This window comes from Prinia subflava, chromosome 17, assembly GCF_021018805.1.
Source record: "Prinia subflava isolate CZ2003 ecotype Zambia chromosome 17, Cam_Psub_1.2, whole genome shotgun sequence".
Taxonomy (NCBI): domain Eukaryota; kingdom Metazoa; phylum Chordata; class Aves; order Passeriformes; family Cisticolidae; genus Prinia; species Prinia subflava.
This window is the reverse complement of record NC_086263.1, coordinates 11,923,966-11,946,345: the sequence shown is the minus strand read 5'-3', so window position 1 is coordinate 11,946,345 and position 22,380 is coordinate 11,923,966. Positions and strand designations below refer to the sequence as shown.

General features: G+C 41.5%; 1 protein-coding gene across 1 annotated transcript in view; it reads left to right on the top strand.

The window, feature by feature from the left end:
- MAD1L1 (mitotic arrest deficient 1 like 1) overlaps positions 1-22,380 on the top strand; it is a 353,113-nt gene that overhangs the window by 33,463 nt on the left and 297,270 nt on the right. Inside the window, exon 10 of the mRNA XM_063414357.1 lies at positions 1,836-1,922. Coding sequence (XP_063270427.1) covers positions 1,836-1,922 — 87 coding nt within the window. The remainder of the gene's footprint in view (positions 1-1,835; positions 1,923-22,380) is intronic.

Genomic DNA, 22,380 nt, shown 5'->3' with positions numbered 1-22,380 from the left:
AGCTTAGAACTGCATTTTTCAGAGCCTTGTTGACTTGGCATTACATCGTACAAAGATTTTTCCTGTGGAAATCATTGTGTCTGCTTACAGCTGCTTTTTGCCAAACAGCCTAAATGTGCCCAGTCCATTTCCCTGGGTTCCCTCTGATGCCCAACCATTGGTAGCCCTCAGTAAAGAGCTGGTGAACTGCTCAAGTTGAGAATCCCTTCAGGCTCAGCTACAAAACTTTGAAATGTTATTTACTGCTGCAACACGTTTGAAAATCCAGGTGCATGTTGGCTTAAAATTGACTTGTCTCTGCTAACAGAATTTTATTTTCAGATGTTTTAGCCAAGCCATCTCCAGCTTGTGTCTTGGTTTCTTCTCATAATTCCTTTGGCTAGTGAGTGTGATGTCCTGTCCTGTCTGATTTCTTACTGCAATCTGTGCCTTCACTGTCTGATGGGAGAACTCTTCCATCTGTTTAATTGTATTTGACTATTAAGACTCGTATGTAACACAAGTGATATTAGAGGCCTCAAAATTTTCTGCTGAGGAAGGATAAAGGTTTGTAATTCTGGAAGTGAAACACAAGAATCTTTCAGCTGGGCTTGCCAAAATTGAATCCTATCTGCACCAACTCAGTGTTGAACTAATTTTCACTCAACTGGAAGTGACAGATGATTAAAGAGAAAAAGTGATCCCTTTTGTTTGATATGAGTAGTTGCCTGAAAAGTATTTTCATCAGAGAAAGGGCTTCTCTAGTCCTAGATCAAGTCAGAATCCAATGATCAAGCTCAAGGCACTGCTTCATGTTTAGTTTTTGGAGTGGCAGCAGCCTCATTCCAGCACTGTATTTCAATATTGTAGACTCTGACCAGGCCTAGTTTCATCTGCCAGCAGCAGTGCAACCTTGACTTGCCATTTGGGGGTCATGATAGATTGTGTTTGTGCACATTTCACTGCTGCAGAACTGACTTCCACTTGGTCCCTATGAAAAGCCCTTTCAAGGTCTGTGTCACTCTTCCCCTTTGTGGGTGGTGCATCTTGGTGGAGCAAAGGGATGTGTGTACCCAGTTCATACAGGGATGCCCTTTCCAGCTTCCTTTTCTTTGAGAAGTGTGATAGAGATGCTTCTATTTTAGGGTGGGAAAAACAGCCTGATGGCTCAAAGACACATTTTTATTTTTATGACTTAAAGAGAGGCCTCTGAAAGAGCAGTTTCCTCCTGCAGAGGCTGTTGATGTGGTCTCTGGAACTACCAGACTGGAGTTATCTTGGTCCCATTCCATTACCTTTAAGCATTTGTCATTGGATTTGATGAAAAAATAAACCTATTTCTGACAATTGCAGAGCCATTGCTAGCGGGTCTGTAAAAATCTCTGATCTCTTTGACAAGAAAAGGTTATCAGTGACATCTGAAGTGTTACCCAGAGCTGATGGATTCTGGTTTTTTCTCCTGTGGCTCATGGTGTGTGTGAAGGACTCTGAAGTCAGCACTCTGGTAGCTTGTGGGATTGCTGCTTTGAGTCACCTATGAGGTACCTGAACATCTATGCTCTCACAGGGTGTTCAGCAGTAGCCAGAGTTGGTGAATTGTACAGTCTGCATTCAGATTTATTTCCTCATTTTCTTACCCTCTTACTACTGATGCTGTGTTCATACTGAGATTGCTTTAGATTTTCTGTGAGCTGCACAGGCTGCAGCTCTGTTGTTCTAAGGGGGGGCAGCAACAGGTTTGGCCCCAGGAAATCGCCTTGGCTGCTTTTGGTGAGACCTGTTTTATGGCTGTGTATGGAATATAGATTTGCAAGCAATGATTTAATAAAAGTTTTTATTTTGTTTTAATTGTGTAGGACACCTGATGATCTCTCGAGGCAAATTGTGGCCCTGCAGCAGAGGGAGCTTGCCCTGAAAGAGCAGAATTCCACCTTCATGAGCAGGTGAGTGACTCCAGGAGGGGATGCTGGTAGCAAGATCCGGCTATGTTAAAGCACAGAGAAAGGAAATAAGGGCTGCAAACTGAGAGACCAGCTCTTTATATTTCCTTGATGTTCCATGGAGCCTTCTATGCTGCCTTCTATTCTTTCCCATGTTGATAAAGGGCTTTCTGCTTACTGAAATCTTTGCAGGAAGAAAAGGTGAATAACTGTGGGTGATGCAGTGAAGAGTTAATCAAGCTTTATGTTACGAACTCCAGTGTTTGCAAGGGGAAGTGAGTTGCTTTCCCCAGACCATTTCATCTGGAAAGGAAATGTCACAAAGTGAGATGTGCCAAGTATCCATCTGGGTATGGGGATGGGAGTAGGAGCTCTGAGGACTGGGATTTGACTGCTAAAAGGCCCAGGTTGTGGAGATGGTGAAGGAAAAGGATGTTTGCAGTTTTGGTGGCAAAGCACTGGCAGGCTTTGAGAGGAGCAGTCTGTTTATGGAGTGAGATGCGTGTTTGAAACATGAGGGTGTTTAAACCATTGCCCTCCTGTGGGAGTGAATATGTAACGGAGAAATGAATTTGCCAGAGCTAAACTTTCCAGACTGTACTGGTTCCACAGCCTCTCTGAACACAGTTCCACAGCATGCCAGACAGTGCTTCTCACCTTCTTCCTTCCCTCCCTGTTTAATTCCACACATTAGGAGCCCTCTGTCAAAGCCATTCTTGTTAAAAGCAATACCTCTGTCTTTCAAAAAGACCCTGGACTGTTTGCAGGGTTGTAGCTGTCTTGGCTGAGCAAGGGGGATGTGGAGAATTTCAGGTTTTGGTGTAAAAATGCTGAATGTAAAGCAGTCAATACCGTGCTGAGCTCTGGGTGGGCACACTTGGCTTGTCCTGGGCAGCATTTCCTGATGTGTCTCTTGAGATGGGTGCTGCATTTTGGTTCAAGAGATGATTATGTTTTGGACTCCACCTTCTTAATGATGGGCATTATTCAAGCAGGGTGTTAAAAACTTTGGCTATGCTGCTGCTGTTAATGAAACTGTTTAGTCACTTGTGAAATGGTGAGCTAAGTGTAAATTCTCAGTGTGAGGGAGCCAGCCAGATTGTTGGGTGGTTTTTGCTGTGAAGTTTACAGGGGAGAAAAAGAAGTCTCACTAATATAAAAAAGACATTCTGTACATTAAAAATAAACCAAGCAAACCCTCAAACTCACAACTGATTAAATGATCAAATAAAAGAATGATGGTAGTTTTTGAGTTACTGGGGTTTTTTGTTTTTTTATTTTTAGGCTGCTTCTCACAGCCTCTCAGAAAAGTTCTTTTTCTAAATTTATTAATGGCCAAGGAGAATCGTCTGTTGAAAAAGCAGCTTTGTGGTAGTGCCTGTTCATCTAGATATAATTGTGCCAATTTAGTTTAAAAATAAAAACATGATTAAAATTACTTTTTGATTTCAAGTTAAATGGGCTGTAAAGCTGCTCAAATTAAAATTCTAACATTTTCCTGATGCAATGCTGTGTGTCATTTCTGAACCTGATAATTTTGACTTTCTTCTGTCACATACCTTATTCTGTCTTATAAAGAAGGCAGTAGGATAAATTTTTAAAAACCTTTCATTACAGGTGATTTGAAAGTTCCCAGCAGAAGGTTTTGAGGTTTTTTAAATAAAACCTTGTTAAGGGAGCAAACCTAATTTTCTCCTTTCCATAAATCTTTTCCAGATCTAGCTGATGGTCTTCTCTTTTATTTGTTTTGTAATTGTGTTCAGAATTGTCTGTGTATTAGAGTAACTTAATATGTGATCATGCCTCCCTCTAGTGCTGGAGCCCAGCACTTATTCAGCTTTCTATTGGTTTTTTTTTCAGCCACAGGTTCTTTTGCCCTTAGTTAAAATATGTTGTCTTTGGTGCTGATAGTGCAGTGTTTGATTTATAAAGTCAGTGATTATGTTTGTATGGAGCAATGTGCAAACACCACAGAAACTGTGTCTACCCTAAGCACTTTAAGTTTTCTCCATTAAAATTAATGAATTGGCAGATGCTTAATAAGAAAACATCATCACAATGGCATCTGGATTTATTTTTAAGGCAGTGAAGGAGAGAATCACAGACAGTCCTGGCTCACCTGTTGCTACAGTGCAAAACTGAGTTTAGTAGAAGAGATTTTTGAGTGTCATGATAAGGAGCATTATGTGATCCCCTTCCCTACCTGGCAGATGTTGAGTCCTTGTGCAGTAGGTGTGTGTTTGCTCATCACCAAGCTTTTAACACAGGCAGGAGAGTGCCTGGAAGGTGGGGAGTGGGGGGTTGCAAGCTGATTATTCTTTCTCTGTCTTTACACTGCCATCATCTTGGTTTGTATTCCCAGTGATGCTTTCCCACACTGTTCAGTGGCTGGGGTAGACACTTGCCAGCTGCTATTTCTGCTTCCAGTGTCCTGTGGCTGATCTGAAATGGGGAGTCACAGTTGATAAACACCTTTTCCAAATGGCTTCACTAAACAGGAAATGTATGTTTTTCACATTTTTGCATTCTTGACCTGTTTTCTATTTATTACTGTGCATTTTGTAGAGCCAGTGTTTGTGTAATTAAAAAGGCCATAGATATGATCCCACCACAGAGAGACAACACCACTACAAACCCACGTTTGCAGTGGTATTTCCCTGCTTGGGGATCTGCCCTGCAATCTGTGTTTTGTGCAATTGCCAGTGTCTCCAGCCCTCCCAGAGATCAAATGATGATGCAGATCCCATTTGCTCCATCGCTCACATTGGACGCTTTTAGACACAGAACCACAGGACTGCATTTCCTGAGTAGTAGGTTTAAATCAATTTCTTTTAACAGTGATTGTTTACACCTCTGAGCTGTGTAGACTCCCTCAGAGCTTGCTATTTTTGCGAAGGGGAGAAAATCTTCCTGTGGTGCCAGCATGGGGCAAGAGGAGAGGGTCACTTTAGCACTGAGCACATGGACAGCAACTCAATTCTCTTGGCAGCTTCAGGATGGCTGAGTAATGTAGCTGAAAGTGCCATTAATCGTGTGTGATGGACTCTCAGTGCTGCTTTGGAGTGTGTTGCTGGAAGTCGTATAAATAGAGTAAATTACACTTTCAGCAGCAGCAGCAGGAAGTGTCGTGGAGCTTTTTAACTGCAGAGCAAAGATAACAATCCAAAGGTTCAAAAGCTCAAAAGAAGATTGCTCAGGGCCACTTTGATAGCAAGAATTGTACCTGCTCTGCTATTTAGGAAAAGGTATTTAATTGGTGGGTCAGTTTAACCATGCAGCCACCATTAGTTAAAGCCCATTTTCCCCCCAGCTGTGACTGCTGTAGGTGTGGTACACTGAAATGTATTGGTGGTTGTAGTTGGGAATATGAAAAATCAGCCAAGTGGTTCATAAGCTTTTCTCTTATGGAGAAATGATGTAACAGTTATACTGTTTTTAAAAGTGAGAAAAGCCATGTATTTATTGTGCCTGCTTTCTATCTGCATATTTGTCTCTCTGGAGAGATTTCCTCAAACAATCCTGGCAAAGTATTCTAAAATTTGAAATGTCCTATGAGATGGCTCACTCATGGGGGAATGATGCTGCTTTATGGCTTGAGCTTTGCTGCATTTCTGAAAGACAGGCCATCAAAATGGTTACTTGTGGCTCCTCCCGAAATGATAATTTCTACTTTTGCTCTTGTGGTCTAAGTGCAGTATTGACTTTGGACCTTGAGATGTCTTGTGGAAAGTCAAATAGAAGGAAACACATAGGTGAAGTTGGCTCTGGGCAGGATGAGGGACACAAGGGGAAATGGAAGAGCAGTAAATCCTTGGTTGTGGTGTTGAGATCCTGGAGCTGCTGGATTATGCCCATCACCCTGTGTCAGAAACCCAGCCAGGTGTTTTGACATAGTGTTTCACATGGGAAAGGGGACACAGAGAATGTGTTTGAAAAAGGATTTTCCTACTGCAAGTGCTCATGGAATTCTGTTAAGAGATGTGGTTGTTTGCCACCTTTATTCGTATAAATCATGTAAAACTGATTTACCTGATCAACCTGCTGTGTGTGTTGTTACTTAAAATGAAATAAACCCCCAAACCATTGAAGACCAGGGAATGTAGATTGCAAACTGAACAGAAAATGCTTTAGACTGGGGCAGCAGGGATTTCTTTTTTTAATAAAAAAAAAAAAGAATGAGTGATGATAAGCCCAGAACTGTCCATCTTCTCGAGTGCTGTTAGCTCAGAAGTGTTGTAAATCTATTGCCCAACCTCTCTTTTCCTTGGATGTCCCAGTGAATGTCAGTCACAAAAACAAATAGAGCCTGTCAGACTTCTTCCCCTAATCTTCTAGAAAGTTGGACAGAAGTTTAATTACAGTGAAGTGTCTTTTATCTGACAGAGAGAGAAGTGCTAGCTTTTTAATAAGCTTTATGAGTTATTTTGTGATCAAAAGAAGCACTTAATGTCTAATATAGGTCTAGGTAGGGATTTTTTTTTCTTTGTTCATCTATATGGCACATTGTGCCTTGATTTATACGTGGAGGTGTCTGTGTACCTCATAGCAGACAAATGTTTATTCACAGTGCTTCAGGGCAATATTAACTGCTGGCAGGTTCTGCATTCATTTTACAGGGTGAGATGATGAAGAAATGACTGTAGATGCTGCTTTTCTTTTTCTCCAAAATGCTTCTTCCCTGCACTTCTATACCAGAAGGTACTGGTAGTGTCTCAATAAGTGACCAATCTACATATTCATATAGTAAGCTTCTAGAGCAACATCTGCTTATTCATGACTCTAATTAGGTAGGTACAAAGCTTTTCTGATTTTTTTTCTATCAAATAGTTAGCAGAAAATAGGAAGGCAAAAAATAATTTAGCCAAGACATTGACTTATGCTTCCAATTTGAAAAACATGGGATTTTGCCCAGACCTTTGCTTTTCATGATTGTGCCATTTTTAGTCTGATTTCCTGAGGAAGTGAGGCTTATTACTGTGCTTTGTGTGTGTATGTAGATGAGATTTGTCTGTGCCTACCCTACACTTTTGAACTTGCAAGTTGTGTTCTGTCAAGCTTGGCAGATGGAGGGGGTCTCAAAAAGAACGAATTCCAGCAAGTTTAAGGCAGCCAAATCTCCATCTCCAGGAGGAGATCTCCATCCTGAGGCCATGCCCTGAGGTCACGCCAGGGATCAGAGCCCTGCAAGCAAACAGACCCTTGGGAATGTCCCATTGTCGGGGTGGCTCCTGTGGAAATCAGGCAGCACTGAGGGAGCTCTTTCCTCACACCATACTTTTGTCCATCATTTTTGCTGTTCTGTGTTTTCCAAATGGCGTTTGAGAGTACCATGGTAATGTTGCTGGCATTGTTTTCATGCTTTTCATGTTTCATGTCATTTTGGTATGAGAAAAAGGAATCTGCTTGAGTCAGGTGTCACCTTTTGAGAGAGAAGTCCATAGGAAACCAGGCAATTTTCATTCTGGAGCTCATGGAATGTTCTGTCTGTATGTAAAAAGAAAATATGTGAAAAAAGGCAAAAAAAGCAGCCTAGAGGGGGTAGACAAAGCTATAATGATACCATCATCTCAGCCTGGAGCTCTGTGGAGACTGTACAGTGCAAAACCAGTACAAATATTACTACTTGGTTTCTTACCTTTTATTTGACTGTGCCTCTGGGAGAACATTCAAGAATAATCTGTGAGAGCACTCTGTTCAGTGCTCTGATCACTTCTAATGATTAAAAAAAAAAAAATAGAAGCTATTTAACTCCATTCTTAATAGTTCTTCTTGTTCCAGGCTCGTGATTGACCCTGGGTGTTCCTACCAACATCCCTGATGTCTGTGCATCTCTTTATTACTGGAGTGAATGATAGCTTTCATTTGTTAGTGCTCATCTGGAGATGCTGATTCAGCATTCCCTTGGTAGCAGTGGGCATTATTGACCAGAAAAATGTTTAAAAATAACCAGCTAATTTGGTAGGAAGCACAGGCTGTTCTTAGTAGTGTGTGGTACAGCAGGCACAGTGTTTGGAGCTGCACTGGAAAAGTTAGGGGAGGAGAAATCTGCCTTCCATCTCTCCTGTGCATGACTCACATCTACACTATAAATCTTTCACTTCTGCGAGATTAAAATTCCTAAAAATTCTAGATGAAATAGATGTATCTTAATACTAGTCCAGAGTTCTGAGAAACCAGAATGAATATTTAGATATTGAAGTAATTAGAAGTCAAAACTTATTATCTATTTTCATTATTCTTAGCAGAGGGATGCTATGATCAAATTAATGATTTACAGGAGGCTGATGGGCAAAGGAGAGTGCCCCACATCCATGTTATATTTGTGATATGAATACAAAAGGAGGAATTGTAATCTCAGCTGTGCAGTAGGCAGCAGTACAGAAATATTCTACTTTCAAACCAGTAGTATTATGTAAAACCATATATTCAGCCTGCTGCCAAGCTTTGTGTAGAGCTCTGGGAATTGTAGTGCTTTAAGATTTCCAGTTCTTAGGGATTTGTCTTTCATTGCCTCTGCAACATGGCAGAATGCCTTGAAGAATCTGAAGGGAGTTGGAAAGAGTAGGGCCTGTCAGTTTGGTATAACATCTTTGGAATCAGTGTTGAAGTCACCAGGGTGGTTCCATAAATGAATGGAGCCCAAGAAACCTGGACTCCGTTTGTGGAGTGTTTTCCTGGGTGCTTTCCTGAGTGTTTTCCTGAGTCACTTTATCCAGTGACATGAGTTTCTCACATTCTAACCTCATGAATGAAAACAAACATTACATCCTGCCTGCTCTGCACTTCACTATTTTTAAGTCAAATAAAACACATCAATTCATATCTACCCATACCTGTAAAGAATTTTTTTGTTCCTTTCTCCCCCAAATACAAATCTGTTTTTTCACATGTAGGATCTTAAAATGAAGTAGTGACTGTGGCTCCTGAACTGTGTGTTTCATGAGAAGACATCAACAGTCAAACAGGGCTGTGTTTAACAGTTTTGTCTCTTAATCTGTAATGCTAGAACTGCAATACAGCTTTCCTGAGCAGTCATGGGAAGCCAGAGGAAGATTGGTGGCAGAATGCAGAATGAATTTTCTGTCTTTATACTCATTTATTCAAACACCTGCTGTAGCTGCTGTAATAACAGGAGTTTCGAAGACTATGGATTTTTCTAAAGTACTTTATGGTTCTGTTGATATTGTTTATTTTGAGCAGATTGATGAGGACAGCCAGAATACACTGAGACATTTTACCAAGGTAAATGTGAATTCTATAGGATTTTTTAACCTGCTGTAAAGTGGTGTCAGTTCAAATACTGCACAGAATATGGTTATGTCTGAAAAATAGATTGTTTGGCCTGAGATGTCTCAATCAGTTGATCATATCTGCATGTACACTTTGCTCACTCCATAACTAACTGCTTCTTGAACAATTTCTCATCTAGATCACATCCTCTACTGCCTGCTGCCTTCAGGCTGCTGTTATTGGTATTTTCATTATGTATTTAATGTTCTTTGTGGCTGCTTGTATGCACATGTGAATGTACAGAGCAAAATACTGAAGGTATATCACTGGTGGGAGTAGGAAGGCATTTTTAATTAGTCATAAATATTCTCCTACTGTCAAACTTTTATCATCTATACAAAAGACATACTTGGAAAGTATGCCTTGGAAAGTTTATTCAAGAAGTGAGCTGCTTGTCTTTTTTAGCTGTGTAAGGCAAAAAAAAAAAACTTGTCATAAATTGCAGTCAACCCCCCTCCCAAAAAGCAGCTTTCTCTTGCTGCTCTGAAAGTTAAATGACTAATGTGCATAATTTATTTGAGCATCTGTGCTAAAAACTTGCATACCAAGTTTTAGTTCAATGTGATCAACAATGGCGAAAATTAGGATTTATCATGGAAATGCTGACGGATGTGAACATGTGTAGGCTAAACTGGTGCCTGACAAACCTTCTTATTGTGCAATGCTAATGGTGAAACACAGTTTTTTCTGCTGTAATTGCATTTCCCCCCCTCGGCTGCTTAATTTGCTCCTTTTCAAAATTCAGTGGTTTTTAGCCGCACTTCATATTTGGATTCCTGCTTTTTCTGGAGTCGGCATAAAACCTCCTAAGTTATCTTGTGATATTTCTAAGCATAAGATACCCTGAGCTGCCTGGCTGAGCCTCAGCATCCCGAGCTCGGGCTGGGGCTTTGCAGTAACTGGCTGAGAACAGGAGATGGTGCCGGCAGCCTTGGCAGCTGCTCTGCCTTCCCTCCCCTCCTCCTCCACCTCCTCTGCCTTGCACAGCCAGGCTGCTGTCACCAGCATTATAAATTCTGGAGCCAATTAGCTCAAAAATGTTACAAGTGAAAGGAATGAGAAGAAGCTGTGGAACATCTTGATGTGAATATGCCTGTTTCAGAAACTCTTCCTGTGGAGAGCTTGAATCACAGAATCTCACAATGGTTTGGGTTGGAAGGGACCTTAAAAATCATGTTTTCAACCCACTGCCATGGGCAGGGATGCCATCACTAGACCAGGTTGCTCAGGGTCCCATCCAGCCTGGCCTTTGAACAGTTCCAGGGCTGAGACATCCACTGCCTCTCTGGGCAGCCTGTTCCAGTGCTTTACCACCCTCTGAGAAGGGAATTTCTCCTAACATATGATTGAAACTGCCCTCTGTCAGTTTAAAACCATTGCCCCAGGTCTTAGCACTCTCTACCTGTATGAAAGGTCCCTCTCCTCCTTCTCATGAGCCCTCTTTAGGCACCTGAGGGGCACAATGAGCTCTTCCCTTCTCCAATCTGAACAACCCCAGCTCTCAGCCTGTCTTTGTAGGAGAGGAGCTCCAACCCTTGGGGCATCATCCTGGCCCAGCTGCTCCTTTTGCTGCAGCTCTGGTGCTGCTTTTGGTGAAGCATCTGATATATTTGAGCATCTGGTTAGGGATGGAGGAGTTGGTCTGGAGGAGTCAAGGCAAGGCCTTCCTGGGAAATTGTGCTGAGAAAGTCTTCTGTTAGATATTGGAAAGATCTTGGCTATGTTCATGCCTTGCTGGTGCTTCCTCCTGTCTCCAGCCTTGTCCACAAGATTTCTTGTTGAAGGAAATTTACTGAAAAAAATTTTCTTGCTGATGTTAAAATTCCCAAAGTCAGACCAATTTATTAGTTCTTGCATGGGCATTACAGAAGAGAAATGAGTTTATAGTCAGTTCCTTTCTGTGTCTCTTTCAAACAGTATTTGGTGTGTTTTCAGGCAGCAGTGGCTCAGCCGTGCCCTGTTCAGAAGAAACACTGACAATTCTCAGTGCAGTCATTCTGTTGCAGGAATGTGTCCTTCCTTAAGAAGGAGAGGGGATAGAGTTAGAGATCAGTTTAGAACGGATGCATCCAACTGGTCCAGTTATTTTGTTACTGGTGACTTGTTTTTGTTTTGTTTTTCCCTTAACTTATGGTGAGATGTGACATTCAGAGGGCCTGTTGGGGCTGGATGTGTGGTCAGAAAGAAGGCTGGGGCACGGTGCTCTGTTAGAGTTCAGAGCAGTGTTCCAGCAAAATGTAATTTCCTTGTCATATTTTATGTATGGGCTATTTTTGCATATTTTCAATATTTAAAACAATGTCCATATTCATAACTTTTAAAATATGTTCTCACTGTTGAGAGATGGAAATCAGTAACAAAAAACACACACACAAAAAAATCCCATCAAAACCCCCACAACAAACCCCCCAAGCTTTCCTTTTATTCAAGCAACAACAATCAAATTCTTATGACTGGAATAACTACTGAAGAGGCTCTCTGTTTCTCAGCCAGAGAAAGCTTTTGAAATATTTATGGAAATAAACCAAAATGTGTCTTTTCTGACTGTACAAATAAGAGATTATCAGATCTAGCCCATGGCAGTTGCAGTACATACAGTCCAAAGCATCTACAACTAATAAAGTAGAGCATATGCTTTTAAAAAAGCTGTGAGGTTTTTTTTATGGGACTCTACTGACAAAGCAGATTTCCATGGATTATCCTAATGGAAACGTCTCTCTTTGTGCACCTTGCATTGGAAGTAAAAATTGTTACCAAGACAATACATTAATTGACTTGTAAAACCAAAAGTATCATTTATGTTGATTCATCTTTACTTAAAGAGCAAGAGTGAAGTCACTTTGCAGCTCTGTCTGTGGTAGCTGGGAGTGTGGAGCAGGGCTGCTCCCATCCCCTCCTGTTGAATCCTGTGGCACAGAATTGCAGCACAGGTTGTCTGGCTGTGCCACACTCCCAATTTACTGAGTTGAACTTGCTCATCTGGGTCTTACGCCTTGCTTTTCATTGTACAAATCTTGCTCTGGTGTGAGGATTGGAGCTGGTTGAAGTCAGAGTGCATTTTGATGATTCACAGAAGAGTCAGCAGAGCCAGGTTTGTGAGGAGAAGTGATCCCTTTTATTAGCCCCAGTGATGGGATTAGCAGACAGACACGGGTGTGGGCACACAGCCAACGCTCACATCTGATGGAGAGGGAAAAGCCTTGGAGCTAAATGCAGGTTGAGAGCAATTGCTCTGAGTTTAACCTGATTAATCAATTGGACAATTTGAGAGAGAAGGTGGTGGGCACACCTGGGACAGGAATCAGAGGAGATGGAAGGGCTGTTAGCACCCATGAGAAAGAGATTGTCCAATTTGTTCTGATAGCAGTGTCTGCAGAAGACAAACAGTAGAATGAACTTTCTCCTTATAGAAGGAACTTGAAAGCAAATAGTGTGTGTCATGTTTTTGTTGGAGCCACATCCCAGTAAATCCCGTGCTTCACTGACTCAGCACTGGGTTGTCAGCCTTGCAGTTAAGGGACTAGAAGTTCAGTTTTATATTAGCCGAAAATAGTATTTTGTAAACTGTCAATAAAATAATTTTGCTATATTGTTTGACTTATCTCCTCTGGGCACTCAAGTGCAGCAGCAAGTCTGAACTGCCAATAGAGTGACTGCTGAATGAGTTTTGCTTTGTTTGTCCCAACACTTTCTAGGATCAAGTCATTGTTCCCTGAGCCTGCTGCGAGTGCTGTGGGCTCTGCTGGCTCTGGGAAAGGGCAGCTGCAGATACCAAGTGGGATGTTGGTGCTCATGGAAAATCTATTGTCAATTCTGGACTTAACAGCAGCATCATTAACTTGGTTGTTTGGTTTTTTTTTTAATTGTGTCCTGCTAATACAAGTGAACCTGCTGCTGGGTTATCTTGAATCACGATGTGCAGTTTGTGCACAGCCATGGGTGGGAAGTCTCTAGCTCACCTATTTGAGAGTAACATGATGTCTTTTAACAGTGTATTTGTCAGATGTTTTCTTTCCTGATTACATCCAAAAGGGGGGGGGAAATGCTGATAATAACTGTGATTATAAAAACCCAAGTAACAGTAAGATAACCTGGGGCAGAGTAGTGCCTAAAAATACTCGTTGTTTTTAAGCTAATTACATTTTATATTGCCAGTGACCTTTTGGAAACCTTTCATTTACATGGATTGCTGATGCCTCCAAGGAAATGCCTTTATGCAGAGAGAAAATGCATTCCAGTCATCTCCTCAAAGCAGAATGCAGGTCTGCTGTCTGTAGAATGTGCCCTTTCTCAGAAGGACTTCATTTCAGGCTTGTTCTGAACTGCAGGGAGAGCTTTTCCTGGTGGAGAAGATGAGCACCCAGGCTGTGTCATCTCACTAAGCTGCTGCTTGAAGGTGAGGGCTCTGTGTGTAAACAAGGATGGGGGACATTCTTGAACTTACAGAAGTCTTCATTAATACTTAAAGGCAGAGGAGACTTGGAATTCATTCTGACTCCCTTGGGAAATGTGTGGCTCAGTGGCAAACTTATGAATGATGAACCGTGGGCCTTGTTTCAAACATATGAGCCACATATAAGGCAGAAATTCCTCACTTTTTGCAAGCTTTTACTTTGGAATTTTAATGTTGTGTTGAAGTAATTACTTCACATCTTCCCTGAATGAATGCTGAAGGTCTTGAACTGAACACAAGAGAGTGAGACTGGATGAAGTTATAGTAGTTTCTCCTTTTCCATCCTCTGGAGACAGGTATCTAATTCTTGAATGAGAACTGAGCCAGAGAGAAGCAGATTTGTTGCAGCTCCCATGGATAATGTAGCTGTCACTGAGGCTGACAGAAGTTACTGTGTCCTTCTCCTTGCAAACCCAGCAGTCCTGGTCAGACAGCCTCAGACTTCATTGTTTTGATGTTTTAAAAATAAAATGAATGGCATCTTTTGTTAATGTGTACAGACTTGGAAGAAGTTCCTCTTGTCCTTAAAGAAGTGACTCAAGCCAAGGACTCAGTGTAGGTGGTACCATATTTGGTCAGTCAAGCTAATTTTTAATTAATTTTTTTTTACAGCACTTTTAAAGATTAAGTTCCTTCTCTAGTTACCTTATTTCAAAGAAATAGACCACCATTATTGTCTCTGCTGCAAGATATTGAAGCACATCCTTGAAACATGGGAGAACTGGACATACAAAATCCATGAGACTTGGCTGATTGTTACCAGTCCAGAACCATGTACATATGCTCATACTGGGATTTATGCCACTGAGTACTCAGCACTGTGTCAGGAGAGGCTTATGTGGAGGTCAGGTGAAGTGCAGAAAATTTGGGGCCAACAGAAATCCTGCAGCAGAGATGAACCAGGGCTTGTAAAAATGCTTTTCTTATAAAGAGGCTGATGGTGTAAGCAATGTGTGTCTGGTGTGCTTTTACACCTGACCTAGCCTGGAGCTTCTCTGAAGTACAGTAAATGTTATTTATGTTCTCCCCAAGTGTGTACAAGGATATGTGTTACTGCTTGTGGTCAATGATGTGGTGCTTTTTAATGTGTTGAAGCTTCAGGTAAAGAGCGAGAGGCTGGATGGAAATTGAGAGAACTCTGTAAGACAGGACTGCAGAAACATTCAGAACTCAGTGGACCTTTGGAAGCAATTTTGTTCTGGGCTCTGATTTTGACCCAGGAGTTGTGTGTAATGTTAAGCAAGTCAGCACAATCTGTCCTCTGGCTGGTGGGAGTTAACAAACCTTGTGACAGAGTTTACCAGAGCATGTCTTTGTCACTGCTTGTGCAGGGCTTTCTCAAAGAGCAATTTGTGCCACTTGCAAATCCTAAAGCTTTTGCCTGTGCCCCAAACAGATTGCTTTGAATTCCTCCAAAAATAAATATGAGAGAAAGCAGGTAAACTTTGTTTTGCTTCAATCAGCTTTGTATCCCATTCATCAAGCAGCATCCTATGAAGAAAAGAGTGGGAACTCTCCTAAGGAAGAGAAGAAGCTGGCAATATTCCATGGTCCTGGACTATGCAAAGAGATGCTGCCTTAGTCCCCTGCACAGTCCATGCTTGTGCTGTAGGAGTGACAGAAAGGCAGGAAGAGTTGTGAGAACAGCTTTGTTTTGGCACTGCAACAGGGATTTGTTGTGACACTCAGAGTTTTGCTTCAGTGTGGATTTGCTGGTTTGCCTTACACATTTTAAAGGTATTTAAGTGAGGAAAAAACAGAGAGCAACCTGTGAAGATGGTGAAAGGTGTGGAGGAGAAGCCATGCAAGGAGTGGCTGAGGTCTCTTGGTTTATTCAGCGGGAGAAGGGGAGACTGAGGGGAGATTCATGGGGGCTGCAGCTCCTCCTGAGGGGCAGCACAGGGACAGCTCCAATCTCTGCTCCCTGTGAGCAGGGACAGGACCCAGGGAATGGCTGGAGCTGTGTCAGGGAGCTTTAGGGTGGATACCAGGAAAAGGTGGATACCTCTTCTCCCAGAGGGTGCTGGGGCACTGCCCAGGCTCCCCAGGGAATGGGCACTGCCCCAAGGCTGCCACAGCTCCAGGAATGTTTGGACAACACTCCCAGGGATGCCCAAGGTGGGTTTGTTGTTAGTACAGGGCCAGGAGTTGGACTCAGTGATCCTTGTCAGTCCTTTCCAACTCAGGATATTCAGTGATTCTAAAAATCACACGTTCCAACTCCAGCTTCTGCAGAAAAGGGGTGGAGTGTGAGGAGAAAAAGTGTGTCATTACTGCCAAGCCAGCTGCAGCTGAGCACAGCCATGTATGAGAGGAAATCATCAATATTTCAGATCACCACTTTGATAAACAAATTTCAGAAAGTGAGAATGAAAACCTGAGGAAACAATGCAGACGAGTGAGTCTGTGTGTGTTAATGTCCCTTGAGTCCCTAGCAGGCAGGAGAAAAGATTGTTAAAATTCTAATTTGAATTCAAATTCCTTTTGATTTTGTAGTCCATGCCAATTTTGTGTATATTGTCGCTGGAAAGTGAGCAGAGGATGCTTAAGACTCCCTTACCTTTATGCTTGGCTAATTTTATGGGCCTCCCATATTTTGTAGCTGTAAATGTTGCATACTTTATTACATTTAAACTGGTTTTAATATACTAGGTCATAAAAATTAAGGAAGGAGTGGTAGTGTCCACTGCAGTGATGCATTTAGCTCAGGGAGGATGCTTGCAAGTCACTGAAAGGTTTAACATGCAGCTCCAGGATCATCTGCTTAGTGAAGCCAGTGCAGAAATAAAAAACCCCAACCTGTCACAGCTGAGAATGAGTTTCATTGTTAAAAAAATTCCTCCTTTTCCTTTCATCTGAGGAGCTGGTTTATGCTTTGAGGCATTGATCCAAGTGTGAGGAGAGGAGGGAGACTGTTTCTTTCCTTTTCATAAAAAGCTTCAGCAAGTTCTGTACACTGTATGCCTGTATATATATATATATATTTAATTATATATGTACAATATGATGTAGCTGGGAAACTTCCTAGCTGACTGCTGAGGGGCAGCTCTAGTTTATCTGTTAATTGCAGTTATTCTACCTGCAACCCATAAGTCTTTATGATTTCATACATCTGCTTCCAGGAGGTTAATTACTCCTGCTGTATTAAAAGCTGAAATAGCATGGGAAGGTAGGCATTTACTGGGGGATGGTTCCATGGATGCGTTTGACATTTCTTAACTGTTGAGCATTTGGCTTTGAAACTTCCTCCAGAGAGTGGCAGGGCTGGTGTCTGATCTCCACATGGGTCACAGCTTCATTTAATACCTTTTGACATTAAAACTGCTTGAGAACTGATGCCTGTGGTTTTGTCTGTTCTGATTTCATCATGGCTTAACAGTTGGTAAATGTTCCTGTAAAATGTTTGTGATGGTTTCTCCAAGTGACAGCTTCAGTTCCCACATCCTGAACTTGCATTTCAGCAGCTGCTTTACCCCACCCTCCACCTTCAGCACAGCCTGGGAGCTGCAGAGGAGCCAGAGGCTGGGCACACTTGCTTGGATCCTTTATCCCATATAACAACGGGGGCAATTTGTTCTGCTGTTTCTATTTAAAAGAACCAAAGAAAAAGCCCCTTAATGCATCAGAATGATTAGACCTGTTTGTCTAAGCTGTCACAAAAGCAGAAGTGGTTGGAACACGGTGTCTGTCTGAGGCACAGTTGGCACATTGGAGTCCTCTGCCCACTAACCTGAAACCTCAGTGTAAAATAGATCCACTTTACAGGCTGGCAGTAATGGCTGTGATGAATCAGCTTGCTTTTTGTTTGTGCAAATGATCTAATGGTCAGAGAACTTGGACACAGAACCACTTCAAATAAATTTATTTTAATAGTTCCTTCATAGCATCCATTTAATCATTCTGGGATCCAGCACAGATTTATTTTGGAGTCTTCAAAATAGGTATCCCATCACTCATTCAGCTTTGTCTGCATCCAAACAAATATCTGGATAGCTAACTCTCTTGATTTTAAACCTGCATTACTTTCCCATTGCTTCTTGATTTCTACAGCAGGAAAAAAAGAAATCAAGAAGAAAATTAAAAAGCTGTGCCTCTGGCCTGTCCCTGTGCAAGGTGGGCTCTGCTCAGCACAGAATAGCATGAATTGGAGAGGAGGCACAAGGTTTTTAATATGAGAATCAATCCAGCATTTGGAATCTTAACTTTTTCTCTTCCTGGCACTCCCAACATTGTCCACTGGAAAGGAGAAATGAGGCTTGGCAATTGTGAGACCTCAATTAAGTGCAGCCCAGGAGTGTGTAAAAGGTACTAAAATAATATCTTTTGCAGCATGTGTTTTGGCAAGATGAGTTAATGTGTTTTACTGCTCCACAGTGGAAGTCACAGATTTCAGTCAGGCTCTTTCCATCCATCTTTAAATTGTGTTCACAATTTCATTTTTGCTGTTTTTCATTTCTTTTTTTTTGTCTCTTAGTTCTTTCAGCCCTTCATGGGTCCCATGTAAGTTAAAGGTCTGCAATACCTTATCCAGTCTCTTTGAAATAAACTCTCTCACATAGAAACTGCCAGCAGGGACACCATTGGACGTGATGTAGCATTCATTTCTCTGCTGCACTGGGTAATGATTTCGTGGTTCCAGGAGCAGGAAATTAAAATTCTGGTGAGAGGATTTGCCCCCTTCCTCACTCAGCAAGGCCCCTGTGCCAGAGCTCAATCACTTCCTCTGCAGCAGCAGGAGCAGAGGGAATGTGATACTGTGGTCATTCAATCAGAGGGAGAAATGCTTTAATCTCTGCTATTCTGTCTGATAAATGCTTTCTTCTTTGTTCTGAATTCAGATCTCTAGTGCTCCTATTGTTGCAGGGATTGGCGGAGAAAAGAGATCATCCTGTCCAGTTAAGTGTTCAGTGATGATGCCTTCCTTTATTCCCAGAGGTACTTTGTGATTTAGTAAGAGAAATGCAATTGCAAGAAGGGCAGAAAAAGCATGGGAAAGAAGTGGGACTGTCTAGCAAATCCCACCACAGCTTGTAATTTCCCTAAAACAAGGACAGCATGTCTTGTGAGCGACTTCCATTTGCAAAAGCACAGTGGAGATGGAGCAGCTCCTGTTTCAGCATGTGAATATTTGGGGTGCTCCATATTTGTTGGGCAGATGAATTTCTGACCTGTGCAGCCACTTCCTTTGTCGTGTGTTCCTCCTCACTGCAGCAGCTGCACAAAAATGTGATGGATGGGTATTGACTTTGCTGCTTTCTTTTGCTCCCTTTGCTGTATTGACACGAGTTAATAGGGCAGAAGTAGAAGACAGACTCGGTACAAAGTGGAGAGAGATTTTATGTCAATAGGATTTGTAAGATAAGAAATACAGCATTAAGGGTGAACACACAGGGGAGTTAATAGCTAACAAACGACTCAATGTGTTGACAGGAGAAAGACACTGACCAGGAGCCATAAACTCTTTTTCAATGAGAATATGTTTTCTTGTTTGGTGTGATGTGTTATTAGTAATTAGTTTTTCTCAGCGCTGTCAAATGCTGAAAGATGGGTTGTTGTCTTTTATAATGCTGTTATAATGTTTCATTATGTTGGCTGTACAAGTTCTGGTTTGATTAGTTGATCACACCATTAGAGGAGAGTGCCTCCATTTTTATTAATACTGCTACATCCATATGCTCCCTTGATTTGGCCATATTAAAAGTGGAAATGAGTGTGTTGAGTGAAATTTAAGCTTGAAGGTGATTGGAAATGGAAGGCAGAACAAGTTCTGACTGAGTAATAATAGTTCACCCAGCCTCAAAAAGGCTGTAGATCATTTAAGCTACTTAATAAACAGAATGTATTCTAGAATTTTAAACCAGTTGGAAGTAAGGAGCCCACTAGAAGGATACTCTGGCTGTACATCTAAATGAAGAAAAAACTTTGTATACATTCTTATGTTCAGTGGTTCAAAATAACTCTGCTGATACGTAGCAGTAATTTGAAAGGCTGAAGAAACACTTTTATTGGTACCAGGAAACAAGCTGAACATCTTAAAAAAAAGTTCTGTGCTACCCTGAACAGGACATTGTTGGATCCTTAGAATGGTGCTGAATTACAGAAAGGAGACTGCCAGGGGCAAGAAGCAGCCCTGGATAACAAATTGCAGCAGGTATTTGGAAACCAGCTAAATACATGTTCACTGGAAGATGAAAGGAGACTTTTCGTATCTCTTATAATTATGAAAGAGATGAGCTGTGCTGCTGGCAAAGTTATTTAGATGGGTTGACAATTGAAAAATGAGTAGTTTAGTTAAATATTGGAAAGCTAGAAATGAATGAGAGTTCTTGGATCAAGTTAATTATGCATGGATATGTGCTGTAGGTATGGGGGGAAATAGCAAGGGGTATTTACTGGGCCAGGTTTTCAGTTCGCCTTTTGTTTGGGAGCTCTTTTTAATGAGAAGGTTGTTCAGTAATTTTCATCTGATTAATGTTTGTGGCATTTTAATGTTCTTTTTAAATGGGCATCTGCATGCATTTCTAAAGGAGCCCTGCCTGGTTTGGCTCATAAAGTTCTTTTGCACTGGACTTGGGTAGAACTAGAAGAAAAAACATAATTTAGTGCACTACAGGCCAAAATATTAAACCCATGCTAGAGACTAATAATGGCATAAGCTGAAGAGTTCCCTAGAAATAACCTTTCCTTTGTGACCTTCTTAGCAGAAAGGAAACAAAGGCAACTTCTTCCTCTTCCTGCTGCAAATGTCTTTTTTGGTTTAAAATCTTTATACCTAAACATGCAATAAATATGTTCCTGCTTGGGTTTCTGGAAATATGAAATATGAAATCGGTGAAGGACATAGTTAGAGAGGCAGTAGAAATCTGCAGCCTGTTGTTCCAGTGAGGTACATCACACTTAACGTGGCAGCAGGGAGTTTTGTAGGCAGATGGAGGCTGTACTGACCTTTGGGTAAGCAGAAATGGTGAAGTCACAACTGAGGATTTGCAGCTTGGGCTGGAGTTTGCATAGATAATCACATTTCAGATGTGTATGATGAATACTTAGTTCTGGTTTCTTGTCTTTACCAGATGTTACATGACAAGGTGCAGATTGGTTGATAACCACAGTTTGTTCAGGAGAGCTGGAAGAAGTTAGTTCTTTAGAAAAAAAGCCCATCAAGATTAGTGATTTCTATTGAAATCTTTGATCATGGCTAAAGAGCTGTTCCTCTAAAATTCCTTATCAAGGAAGAGTGTTGTGATCAGGTTAATTTTCAGGGCTGTTATCAGTTTTTGGGGTGTGAACAAGTTCAGAGACAGGGGGGACTTGTGTGAGCTTCTCATGTAATCAGAACTCAGTCCATTGACTGGGACCACCCAGATATTTGATTTTTAAGTCTCTGCCAAAGAGATGCTGGAAGTGACATTCTCCTGTAAATTCCCTGACAGTTGAGCTGTTAATCATGATGGAATTTGATTGGGGCATTTAACTGTGCAAAGCTTTTCTGTCCTTTTGTTAATTAACTGCATTATCCATCTATCAGTGTCCTCCAAGAGAAGACATGGTGCATGTTCATTTGCATGGACTGTCTCCATTTGGTTTGGGAATGTCATGCTGAGATCAGTACCTTTGTTTCCAGATAAGAAGAGATTTTGGTACAGCATAAAATCCCAGAAAGGTTTGGGTTGGAAGGGACCTCAAAGATCATCTTGTTCCACCTCCTTCCACTAGCCCAGGTTGCTTTGTAGATGACAAGGTTAAAGGTTAAAATCCTTTCTCTTTAGAGTGGATGATTGAACTTTTTTGTCCTAGACTTTAGTTTTAATACCATTTTTGCAAACAGATGCAGAGGTGTTGAAGTATTTTTATTGAATGGATTGAATTGTTGCAGATTTTTCCTAGGGTATCAGACCAGCTTTTTTATCTAAGGACAGAAGTGAAATTCATTTTTGGAGTAGTTTCATTAGGCTTTGAGGTTGGGTGTTCATTGGCCTCTGGCCCTCCCTGCTCAGCCTCTGGTCACACCAGAGAGGGGACAGCTCTTTTAAAGCCAGGGAGTTTTGTGCAAAGGAAGGAGCAAGTTTGTGGCTTTCACTCCAGCCAAAAGCAGAGACAGCTGGTTTGCTCTATTTAGTTTGACAGTGGCAAAGAGAAGGAGGGTGTGTTCTGTAGCCCACACGTTCAGAAGGAGCAGAATTTGGAGAGAAAAGTGTGGGGAGGAGAGGGGAGAGGAAATGTGGGCAGTGTAGGGCTGATGAGGGTGATGTGGGAGGACATTTGATTTATTACTGTATGGGGAGGAATTAGATGTACAACCACAGTCCAAAGGAAATTGAGCTTTGCTAGTTAGGTGGTTTTGTGGATTACAGAAGTATCTGATGTTGTGTGTGTGCATAAGGTAATTTAACATGGTCAGAAAAGGCTGCCTGGAAGGGGACCTGCTCAATAACAGCTGTTTAAAAAGACTTGTATTTTTCTCCTGACATCCATTCTGTGACTGAGCAGGTTAAGACCATAATTGATTTTCTTAAACCCTCTTTTTCTTAATGACTATGGAGCTAAAGAGAGGCATTTCAGTATGGAGAATTTCACTTTGTGTCTTCCAAAGTTGAATCCATTGATTTTTCTGAGGATTAACATGCTTGGTGTTGTGCTAATTATAAAGAACTTTGCAGCAGAAAATTGCAAAAGACTATCGCAGTGGGTGGACTCAATTTACTCTGTATTTTTGAACTG